This window comes from Melanaphis sacchari, unplaced genomic scaffold, assembly GCF_002803265.2.
Source record: "Melanaphis sacchari strain LSU unplaced genomic scaffold, SCAv2.0 Contig2_pilon_pilon, whole genome shotgun sequence".
Lineage (NCBI taxonomy): Eukaryota > Metazoa > Arthropoda > Insecta > Hemiptera > Aphididae > Melanaphis > Melanaphis sacchari.
In genome coordinates this window covers 5,968,490-5,980,883 of record NW_020271173.1, presented here as the reverse complement: position 1 = coordinate 5,980,883, position 12,394 = coordinate 5,968,490, and the positions used below count along the sequence as shown (strand labels likewise).

General features: G+C 24.9%; 1 protein-coding gene across 1 annotated transcript; it reads right to left on the bottom strand.

Moving 5' to 3' along the window:
• Positions 1-6,610: 6,610 nt before the first annotated feature.
• On the bottom strand, positions 6,611-10,269 carry LOC112596033 (farnesol dehydrogenase-like). Its single transcript, XM_025341479.1, has 6 exons — positions 10,101-10,269; positions 9,467-9,635; positions 8,935-9,061; positions 8,523-8,655; positions 7,827-7,958; positions 6,611-6,711 (listed from the first exon to the last, which is right to left on the bottom strand). The coding sequence occupies exons 1-6, from the start codon at positions 10,230-10,232 to the stop codon at positions 6,634-6,636; spliced, it is 771 nt and encodes a 256-aa protein (XP_025197264.1). The 5' UTR covers positions 10,233-10,269; the 3' UTR covers positions 6,611-6,633.
• Between the last annotated feature and the right edge of the window lie 2,125 nt (positions 10,270-12,394).

Genomic DNA, 12,394 nt, shown 5'->3' with positions numbered 1-12,394 from the left:
TCATGAATTTTAAACGAGAATATCAAAGTCTAAGAGCTTTAAAATTGTACTTGAGTTGAATGTTAGATAGGAAACCTTCTTACTTTCTAATTACAGACTTAAAAATAGAGCTAAAGTATATTTTAGTATTATAGTTATCATACGCATAATTCTTTTTTTAATTTATATTAGCATAAAGAAATTATAGTTATGCTTGATGGCTAATAATTAGTTTTTATTGTACTCATTTCAAATACTAAACATCGTTTTTTATTTATTAAAGTTTACTTTAAATGTATGAGGACCAGTTTAACCTAGCACAAATTTTTCATTTTTTTTTTTTTTATTTTTTTTTTGTTGACAGTTGTGATTTGTTTATAAAATATAAATTTAGAGTACTCATAGGTACTATGTAAACTATTCTATTTTTTTGTGCGATCATTTTTAATTTATTCAAGTGTTTGGTGGTTATGTAACTAAACCATTAAACAGTACCGCCACTATCTTCATCAAGTTGACAAGAGAGTTAAAGTTCATCAAGCTGTGGTAACGTTTACTTAGTTTTTAATTTACATACAGAGTGGTTCTTTCCTATGCTGGAATGGAAGAACAATAATAAACTTGACATCATTAGATTTAGATAATAGGTTTATTTTTATATAATTTGTAATACGGATGTCTTTGATGTAAATACTAAAAAGAAGTGAAGATAATTATTACACCTTGAGGAACTTATTAGATAGTAAGTGGAAAATATTTAATATAATTTATCTTCTTCGCATATAAGTACAATGTTTAAGGAAAGACTTCAAAGACTCGATTATAATTTTGTTATAATATGTAAACTTAGTTGTTTAGTTGATTGTATCACTATTTATTTTTTTTTCACAAAAATTCTTACACACCTAAATTAATCCATAATTTTGACCATTAGAAAGATTGTAATTTTAAAATGTCCATTTAAAAAAGTAAATTTGGATCCCATATAGTTAATCACCGTTAATATATACCTAGTATTTGTATTTATAATAAATACCATTTTTTACATGAACATTGCAAGTTAATTTGTTATAAGTTATAACTTATAATTCAAATTTGTTATACATTAATATTAATATACATTATATATACCTATCATAAAAGTAGTCTTTATTCTATAATCTATTGAGCTTATTTATACATATCTAATGTTTATAAAGTAAAAATAAAGTATCTTAACTGTAAAGTAATATTAAAATATTAATACAGTTAATATATAATATGTTGAAAATATTTATTTTTAAAAACAAATATTCAATAACATCACACTTACATCATTCTAAAAAACACTAAGTATACTAAGTACAAAGTTTAAGTGGGTGTAACAAAATTTAAACGCGCATAGTTCAACTCATCAGGTCTGCAGATGTAATATGTTTTGCACGCTACATCAAATTAATGATTAATATTCTATGTTTATATGTATTTTATATTTTGACATTTTAATGCACTTTATCATGTATAATAGATTATAATTTATATAGTATAGCGTATTTTGTATAGTGTTTTTTCTCCGAAATTCCCCACGCTGTCGATGACAACCGATTTATAGTTGACGCGACGCGCGAGTGTGTATTTTTATTGTTTTTATTATTATATACATACATATATATATATATATATTATAGTGTTCAGAAATATCGCAAAGGGTTGCGAACGTGACAAAAAGGGTCATTTTTCGGACACCCCCTTTACCGCGAGTCCTCGACGTCAGCCACACAGTCTGAATGCTAGATACCATAACAATAATATATAGTGATCGGACCCGGCAAATGGTCAAAAATTCTAGTTTTATTATAATTTTTTTTGTCCGGCCTCTCGTCGCCGACAATAATATGTAAAAATATGCTGAACGTTTTGGCGGATAAACAAATATGCCAATGACAGGTCACCCGATTTTGTCGAATCGTATGGATTTATAACTGTTGACTCGACGGTATTTGGTATTTTTTTGTTTTTTTTTTTTGTCCCATTTCCAAAAATAAAATAAATGTTATTTAACCGCACACGACCGAATATAATGGCATTTTATAAAAATGATATGATCACATTTTAATGTATAGTGGATTTGTATACGGTATACCTGATGACTGATTGTAAGTCACCGCATGTAATACATAACATAATTTGTGTTATTGTGAATTTTGATTGGATGCAAATTAATGGGCATTTTTGTTAACGTATATAGCACAATAATAATGTGTATACACGAAATTGAATAGTTGAATTAATTTAGAATTAGGTATGTTATAATAAGTCGTACAAATATATTTTTGTCACGTCTACAAAAAAATTGTAATTTTTGATTCCGATTGAAGCGTTGGAAAATGATGAGTTGATGACCGCTTTTCCGTCCGCCGGATAGCAAATACTTTTTTCTAAGAAACGTGTTTTTCATTATGATTGCTACAGTTTCTCATCAATAATAAAACCTTGAAACATATATCACTGTTACATAAACTTTATTATTTTTATATTCAACTAAATTATAAAATATTTAAACTAAAGCTAAGATATTTATAGGTATTTAAAATTTAAATTATTGTTATTTATTTATATAAATATATATATTTTTTTTTTTGTAATAATAAACATAGTCATATTCTTTCGGTTTCAAAATTTAATACAAGATTCCATAAAATGTAAAAATTAAAATAAATTTCCAAATTACCCCGTATAGTCAAACATATTGATATGATAATACCTACATAGAATATTAGTAATAACTAACTATTTTAGTCATTTTGTTGTAATTAAAAAATATTAGGTACTCTTAAAGACAATTATTACATTGGTCATAAATGCGTAGTAATATCTAATAACAATAATTCTCTTCTATCTGATGCCGTGTTGATCGAAGCGAGACTTTATAATGCTCAATAATCAATTTATTTCTAAATCACCTGCACGTCTGGTTATTTTATTTTAACAAAAACCAATTTTATTCTAGTTAATGACATATTATAGAAATACGAATATCATTATTTAATTGTTATTTTATCATTTATCAAAAATATAACTCCAGACACGAATGGTTTTTAAAATGTTCATCATCAACGCTAATATAATATATACCAAGAGGGTTCTGTGGAATCTGGAATCATGTAACAATTTAACCAAGGTGAACGAACCTTGATATTGTTAAAATGTTAAATCTTTGTTATGTCAATATTAAGTATAAAAATATACAAAATAACACGATCTTCAACAGTAAACACAGTAATATTCAATTGCATTCTTGATTTTTTTTAACTTTTACGTATGAAAAATGTATGAATACAATATTTAATATTTCAATACATAATACGAGTAATACGATATACGTCTATAAATATGACTGTTCAGAATGACACTTCAGATGTTATTTGGATGTCGATAACCACGACTGCTCTTATACTTAATTAATTAAAAACAACTTTTAAAACGAAAATAGAAAAGTAGGATGGAAAATCCACACACATTTTTTATAATTAACTAAAGTTAAGATTTGACGATATTGCATATTCAAAATATATGAATTTAAACATTTGTCCTCAAAAATGTTTGTTATTTTATTATTTTTCATATTTATCTTAAAAAACTTAACTCTGTCTACTTTGACTAAATTTTTCATTTTCAAACCTAATGAAAGTTTTTTCAATCTTGATAAAAAAATTTAAGCTTTGTAAAAAAGTTTAATGATGAAATACAATATTCCTTATAAGTTATATTCTTATACATAAATTAAAAAATGTTTAAAATTAATAAACACTATTTTTTTTTATATGTGTTTACAATGCTTATAACAACAAAATCATTCAAATAATCATGAAAATTCTTTAATCATTCTGCAATTGAAAGGTATACATTATTTAATTTTAATACAACAAAAGTTTAAAAATTAAATAAAAGATTCCTCGTAATTGTATCTTATAGGAACATTAATACTACCTATGTTACAAATGCATAGGTAATTATAAATTCTGTAATAATATTTCAAGTTTAAATTTCGAAGAAACTGAATAATTACTATAACCAAACAAAATATAATAATTTTAGATATTTTAATTGAATTGTAATAAAAAAAAAAAAAAAAAAAAATGCTATACGTTCTCTACATAGTTTAAATCTTTTCGTTATGATAGCAGATTAAGTTGGTTCTGTACTCATTATCAAATTATTAAAATTTAGGCACTTTATAAGCTATATTTATACCACGTATGTACCTACTTATTATAAATTTAGGGCAACTATTAATATTATATGAAATATTAGTATGCCTATGATATTTTTTTTTTTACTTAAATGAGTTAAACTTAACAATGTTTCTCACAAAAAAATAAATTACTAATAGTAATAGATATTTAGTATTGTATACAATGATTTACTAATGAATTAAAATACAACACTTATCTTATAATAACACAGTCACTAACTCAATGGTAATTTACAATCAACAGCTATAACATACAGCAGTAACTTTTCCAAATTAATAAATTAATAGTATTCTAGAATCAATGCTTAAGTTGATATTTAAGTATATTTGATCTAAAACATTTTTTTTTCGAGAACTAAGAAAAGATTTTAAAAAAAACTGAATGAATACTTTTACGTTACTTAAAGTTAATTTGTGGCTAGAAGAAAATAATTTATATATTTTTAATTAAGTAAAGAAAACATGAAATCTATTGACGTATTAGTGATCAATGCAAGTGTTTAGAAGGGAAGTGTTTAATTAGATAAATCGAATTAATTCATAAATTTATAGTAAATAGATAATTTACTAAATTTGAATGGAATAGTACAATGGTTATATGTGTATTGTATAATATCTATTATATAAAATATTGTAAAAAACATAAAACGTTATTTTTAATAACTAATAAGGTCTATTTTTATTTCAAACCAGCTTTACTTTTCTGAATATTACCTGATTATTACTAGATACATGGCAATTTAAAACAGGTCATCAATTATCAATCACGATGGTATAGATTTAAACGGTTTTACTTGAGACGTTCGGACACGTTTTATGGGTCTGATCTGCGCCTTTCTTTACGGACGTGACGTTTAATCACATCAGAGATTCTCAAAGACCGTTATATATGCGTACCAAAAATAGTAGGAACGCCAGGAACCGTTCTATAATTTAAATTACAGACGATAAATAACTATGAATTATCATTGTTGGATTGCCATTGAAGTAATTCAATTATAAGCAGTACGATATTTATTCACGACTGACATTCGTTCTTCGGTTGTTGTTTAGACATCGATAAACAATGATCGTGTAATATTTTTACGATTAAAAACAAATTTTAAAACGGAAATGAAAAAGTGGATTAAAAGTGTTGTAGTTGTGAGACTTAGTTGAGATACAAATACTAAGCATTAACGAGACTTGGCATTCAAAATCACTTTACTCCAATATTCAGCAATAATCATTTTGATCATGTAACAAATTAGATAAACTGTCAACTGTCAATTGTATAGGTGCGTTGGCGTACTGCAAGAAAAATTAGGGTATTATAATATATAGTGGTTAAGATCTGAGATTTTAAAGATATGTTATAGTTATACAGTTATATTAACTAAATATTGTAAAAAGTTACTTACTAGTACAATACAGATAGTTAAAATAAAAACAAAGATTATTTAATAAATTACATACATTATAAAATACATTTTTTCATTATAACAACATAATATAGTGTACCTATTGCCATTTCCTTGATGCTAATATGCATGTTTAATACACTTATTTATATAAATATTATACACCATATGGCATATACACAACTATATAAATAGGTACCTAAATGATATAACTAACTATACTTTTGTCACTTATCTTACGTATAATATCAAGACATTGTCGTGTTGACCATTTATATTGTTTTCAACGATGCATTTAGAATTTTATACACTTATAACAAGTGATTTTTTTGATAAATTAAAAAACTAACAATATGAATATCTTTCTGTTCTAAAACAGAGTTGAACTGTTGAACATCGATAAACAAAATATCATATCATTCATATCTTGTTAAAACATAACTACAAAGAGTTGTTTGATTTTGTTAGGCGTGCCATACTAAATTATAAGTTATAAGTTTTAAGTTATAACTTATAAATAATATTAGACAAATGTGTGTGCAGTGAATAAATATACCAAAATTTTGTAGGTGTATAATATTTTATTTTTAATAATTTACGTGTTGTATCTAGGTATATAATCGTATAAACAATTACATAAAATCAAATTATCATTATTTATGAGTTCATAAAATACCATAGTATATTTCGATCCAGATTTTGTAACACATTTTGTTAAGTCTATTATTGCAGAGGAGGAATATATCGTAGAGTATTTAGATACAGTACATCAATTTCAAAAAATTCTATAAGATTCTTTAATTTCTTTATTCTACATAATTTATAAATAAGTTCACGTGAAACATTCATAGATTCATTATGAATTACCTAAAAGTAAGAATACATTTTTTTTATAACAAAAAGGTTATTAATCAGGTGTATTAAGACATATTCATCAAGACTATGCATAAATAATTTTATATATTTATTTTTAAGCAATGAAATAGATACTACTACGTGTATTGGGTATTCTTGAAACATTTATAGATGTTTATCAATCGTGTTCTTTAAAAAAGCTGATGTATTCTCGCCTGTTGGTCTTATGATGATTTCAGCGACCTGTAAAAATCAAAACTCATAAATACGAAAACACGTTATAAATATTGAGACTGAATAAAACAACCTGTGTTAGGATAGTTCCATTTGGTAGGAGATACGAAAATAACTTAAAGGGTAAGTTTCAATTTAAACGAGAAGAAATTTCGTACAAATTTTGTTAATGGATATATACTTTGGTATAATTACTTAGGTATCAGTTATTATAGTAGTTTCCGAACTAAATTATAGATCGAAAAATCCGCATAAACATTTACGTCGGCGAGGAACGGCATATTTTTTAATAACGATTTGCCACCAAAGATATAGAGTACAAATATCAGGATCAGTAAATTCATAAGCATTACGTAGAATTATATACTCAAATATAACATTTGAAAAATAATGTAAACATTGCGCATTTTGATTTGTGATGGGTACGTTTTTTTTAAAACGTAATTTTCACCGAAATATATTATTACATAATATCATAAAAATTAGTAGTTACTGTAAAAATTCATACAGATTAGGTACTAAACTATATTTTACATAGAATAGTCATCCTATTAATATAAGATAATAACCATGAATGGGCTAAGATCGCATCACTTCCAACAAACTCGCTGATTTTCTTCGATAACAAAAAACCAAGGTAATATAAATTTTGGAGATTATCACACGAATTTAAAGAAATTACTAACCAAATATTAATGAATAAAATTTTATAGTTTCAAATCGGCAGGGTCAGAATAGTTATGTCATAAATACGTAATTTGTGTAATTCGAATAATAATACAAAGAAAATGATTGTAGAAGATTACATAAAATAATTAATTTTACAAGTAAAAGTACTCGTAGTAAAATACTTTTACACGTCATAATACATACTTTTTAAATGAGCTTAAAAAATATAATATACCTAATAACAAATAAGAAACTCAAAACTATTAAATTGAATACATAGCTAAGAAAAGCTTAATATACAGGTAAATAAAATTGACTAATAGCATTAATTGTATTTAAGTAGGTACTTAAATATTAATAATCTAACCACACAGGTAATTATTAATGGGCGAAAAATATAGGTACCTAGTATCTATTGTAATGTGAGTACTTCAAAATTATTATTTTCCACTTACATTAACACGTTGTGGTGCACTCAGCGCGTACATAATAGCTTCAGCTATGTCAATAGATTTCAACATATTTATGTTTTTTAATTGGCGCATTTCTTTAGTCATATCAGTTTCTACTGCACCCGGACTAATACTCTGAAAAAAGACATTATCAACTAAAACTATGCAGGTATTTAAAAATATATAACATTTTTTATGTTTATTCATTTTTTACTTTGAATTTAAATAGAATATTTTATATTGTAGATAATTTTTAAGCATATAGTATATTTAATTAAAACAATAAAAAAAAAGAGACTGAGAATTTAATATGCTGCAGTAAAATATTGACTTTTGAATTTTTAGTCTTAATTTTAAAATAATTTAGGAGTAATAATGTTATGTTAATTAGTCTCGTGTTTTTCTAAACGTTTTTAAAGAAAATATTATACATCTACCTAAAACCTTAAATAATAATAATAAATATCGACCGTCATGAATAATAATAATTGACTTTACTACTCGCACATTAAATTAACAAGCTAACGAATATATCTAATAAATAATTTAAACAAATTAAGGAATATAAACAATAATTATAGTATATTGATATCGATTACACAGCATTGAGTTTTAATAACTAAGATTGAACAAATGGACATAATATTGGGGATATAACAATTTATACAGCGTACACAAGCTTAAAAACTAACAAATTACCGTGACTCTGACGGGTAAATCTTTCATGCCCAAAAATTCTCTTAAAGACTCTGTAATTACAGTAACAGCATGTTTAGTAGCACTATAAACCGAAAAATCTTTTATAAATGGTAACTGATAATGACCTACAATACTATAACAAAGATTAATAACAATACATTAGTATTTATACATATTAAATTATTGTTAGAAGCTTAGAAATAAATTAGAATTTGTATCATAATCTCATAGTTGAAATTGTTGTTATTCAATTAATATTTAAAAAAATGATAAGAATCTATCCAATCTATTTAATCTAACTATAATAACTAATGACACTAGAAATTTGAATTATATAAATAGTACATATAAATCTACTTTTTAAGTTTATTATAACATCCATAAGATTATATTAATTAATTTAAATAGTTACCTATTAATATTTATTATATGGCCTTCTTTGATTTCTATTTCCTCCATGATTTTTATGGCTTCTCTACTGCAAATGTTAAGACCTATGACATTAGTATCAAACATTTGCTTCCAATCATTTGTGTTTCCTGAAAGTTGTAATGGTGAAAACAGTTTTTTTTATTAATTTTACAATTAACAATAATTCATTAATATTGATTACACATAATTAATATCTACTTCTCAACATTGTAAATATTTAAATATTTAACAACCTAAAAATAAATTAAAAATTATTTCAAAATATAATTATTGCTATTACAGTATTACTTAATCAAAGGATGATTAATCAAATCGTAATTTTTTATTTATTTGATGATAAATTATATTAATGATTAAATGATTATATTATTTCGGTTTTTTTCCAATAAAATAATAACTATTTACAATAATTTGAATTTTGTCAGTAGATACATTTAATCATTATATTATTAAACTCAAATTTTTAATATTATATATCTACTAAAATTAATACACTAAGTAATTCAATTTACCTAATAAATCACTTTGTTTCAAAACACCTGCGTTGTTAATTAGTACATCAATTGATTTCAATGTAATTTTTATCCAATTAAAAGCTTCCAAAATATTTTCTTCCGAACACAAATCAACTTTAACGTAAAAAAATTTGCCCAATTTGCCTTTTAAATTATTTTTTAACTCCTGAAAAAATATATATATTGTATTACACACAAGATACAAGATAGTTTACTTTTTTTTAAATAACTTTTATTTTTAAAAATGCTAATTAAATTATTAATTCAATAATCCTATTCTCTACCGAAAGGTACTAATTTAAATAAAATTAAAAACAAAATTAATATAAAATCAGTTTTCTCATAAACTGCGAAATTAGTGTTTAAGTTTTAAAATAAAAAATGGGATAGTTATTCAATATAATTTGTCAATAAGACTGCGGAAGCAGTCGGATTATAAAGAAGGTAAAAATTAAAAACTAGATGCACCGGAGTCTGGAGATATCTCTTTTTTCGTTCTACTCAAATATAAAATGAAACATATCGACCAATTTCATCAAGTAATAATATGAATCCGCATTACCTATTCATAAGTACGAATATTTATTTAAATTCGTGTATTTGATCAAAAACTTAGTATTTTAATTTATACCTGAAGTTTATCTTCTCTTCTAGCAAAACCAACAACAATCATTCCCTTTTCAACCAGTTGTCGACAAGTCTCCTCTCCGATTCCAGAAGAAGCACCTGTTACTACAGCAACTTTTCCTTCCCACTTTTCCATTTTTGTGATAAATTTTTTTTTACAAAGCTACAACTGTGCTAATCGGCGTCCAAATTACAACTAAAACATTATGAACAATCGAATTTACTATTTATATTTCTTATAAAGTATAACTATTTAGTAGATAAGTAGACAGGTACTAATAACATATGAGGGGATAGTAATCATCGTTTTTATTCACAATTCGCTGACACGCGATAGCCAATAAACAAACAATAAGTATATCTTATATGCCATGACCTTATACATAATACCAAAATATTAAGTATAATTTTTATTATATTAATTCAAGTAATACAAGATATGTTTGATATATTTGATGAAAAATTTAGGTAAAAACTAAACCTATTATTATAGTATCCTATTATTATTAGGTATAGACGTATAGTTATTTTAATTAAACTATTTTAATTCCAAAATATTAACGAAAATTTTAAAAACTTCTTTAATGACAGGTATTACCTTGTTGATAATAATTTAAATGACCACTTTGGTATACTTACGTTGAAAATAATAAAAAAAAAAAAACAAATTGGAATATGAAAATAAATTGTTGGGCGTTATAAATTCTCTGGGTTCGATCAACACGCACAGGAAAGAAGTGAATACTGTTAGGTATATTATACATTTATAAAATTTTTAATAATTCGTTTACAAAAAATATCCTTAACTCGGTATGAGCTATAACTCTGTTCCAAATAAGTTGACCCACTTTTCCGCATGCATACTGAACTGCCGGAACATTTGGATTTCTTAAACGACGCACACTGCGATTGATCGTCAATAGACGGTAACTGATGTTACTCTTCACGGTCGGCTACAGTCACCATCTTTAAAGTTTTTACTACCTTATAAATTATCATGGAAAGTGGAAACATAACAAATATACGATACAAAATAATAATTATTTTTATGATTATTAATATACGCAATCAGGGCTGGACTGGGCAGGTGAAATACCGGGAGTTTCCGGGTGGGTCGCTTGTATTCGTAGGAACGTCTAAACATGTGTATTTTAAATAAAAATTATAATATTTCTTTAAACTAACCAATTTATAATTTTTTTAATTTTTAATAATAATTTTAAGTGTTTAATATCTCAAAATAATATACTATAATTTTATATGAAAATGTGTTTTTTAAGGTTGTTTTCATAGGTTTCCTAAGTGAGCTGATTTTTTTTTATTTTCCCGGTAGACATTTTTGACCCAGTCCGCCATCGGGCTGTAGGTACGCAGTCAATTTTTGCCACTCATGCATAAAATATATTCTAGTAAATAACCGTACGGCGTACATACTTTAAATTCTCCCAAAATGTTTATGATAATTATTTTTAGTTTTTTTTTTTAATAATTTACGGTAAAAATGTTTTAGTTAGGTCAAAAAAATATGACACTGAAGGTCATAGTTCTTAAAAATATTTTGTTAAACAGAAAATTTCGTTAAATGGAAGTTCGCTACATAGAAGTTTTACTGTAATTATTTCGTTATATAGAAACATTAGATTCGTTATTTAGAGATAAACTTACGTGTAATTTACACTGAAGGTCATAGTTCTTAAAAATATTTCGTTAAATGGAAGTTCGTTATATAGAAGTTTCACTATTAAACACTAGTTATTATACTCTTGGGCTTCATATTATGATATGGTATCAAAATCACTTGAAAATGAAATCAAATTTGACGATTCAGATTCAGAAGAATCTGAAGCGACTGATGAAGATGACAATTTATATAAAAATCAAACAATTACCGATGTTCCTAAGTATTCACCGAAACCAAACGAATACCTATAAAAATTCAACTTGTAGTAAATGTACCTATGCGTCATGAAATTATTATACAAGTATAACTTCCATACAGCTGCGTTTACTAATCTGTACTTGGCATATAAATTTATATTAACTCTTTCATGCACACAAGTACATTGTGAATGTGTGAAAGATCATTTTCCAAATTAAAAATAATTAAAACAAGATTAAAATCATCAATAAGTCAAGAACTATTAGAACCTCTATTATTTATTAGCATTAAAAGTGATAAAGTTCCTGATTTAGAAGAAATAATAAGTTGTTATGCACATTCATCGACAGAATTAAAAAAATTGCTCGTATATTAATCATCCATATTCATAATTTGTTTATTATTATTTATTATTTATT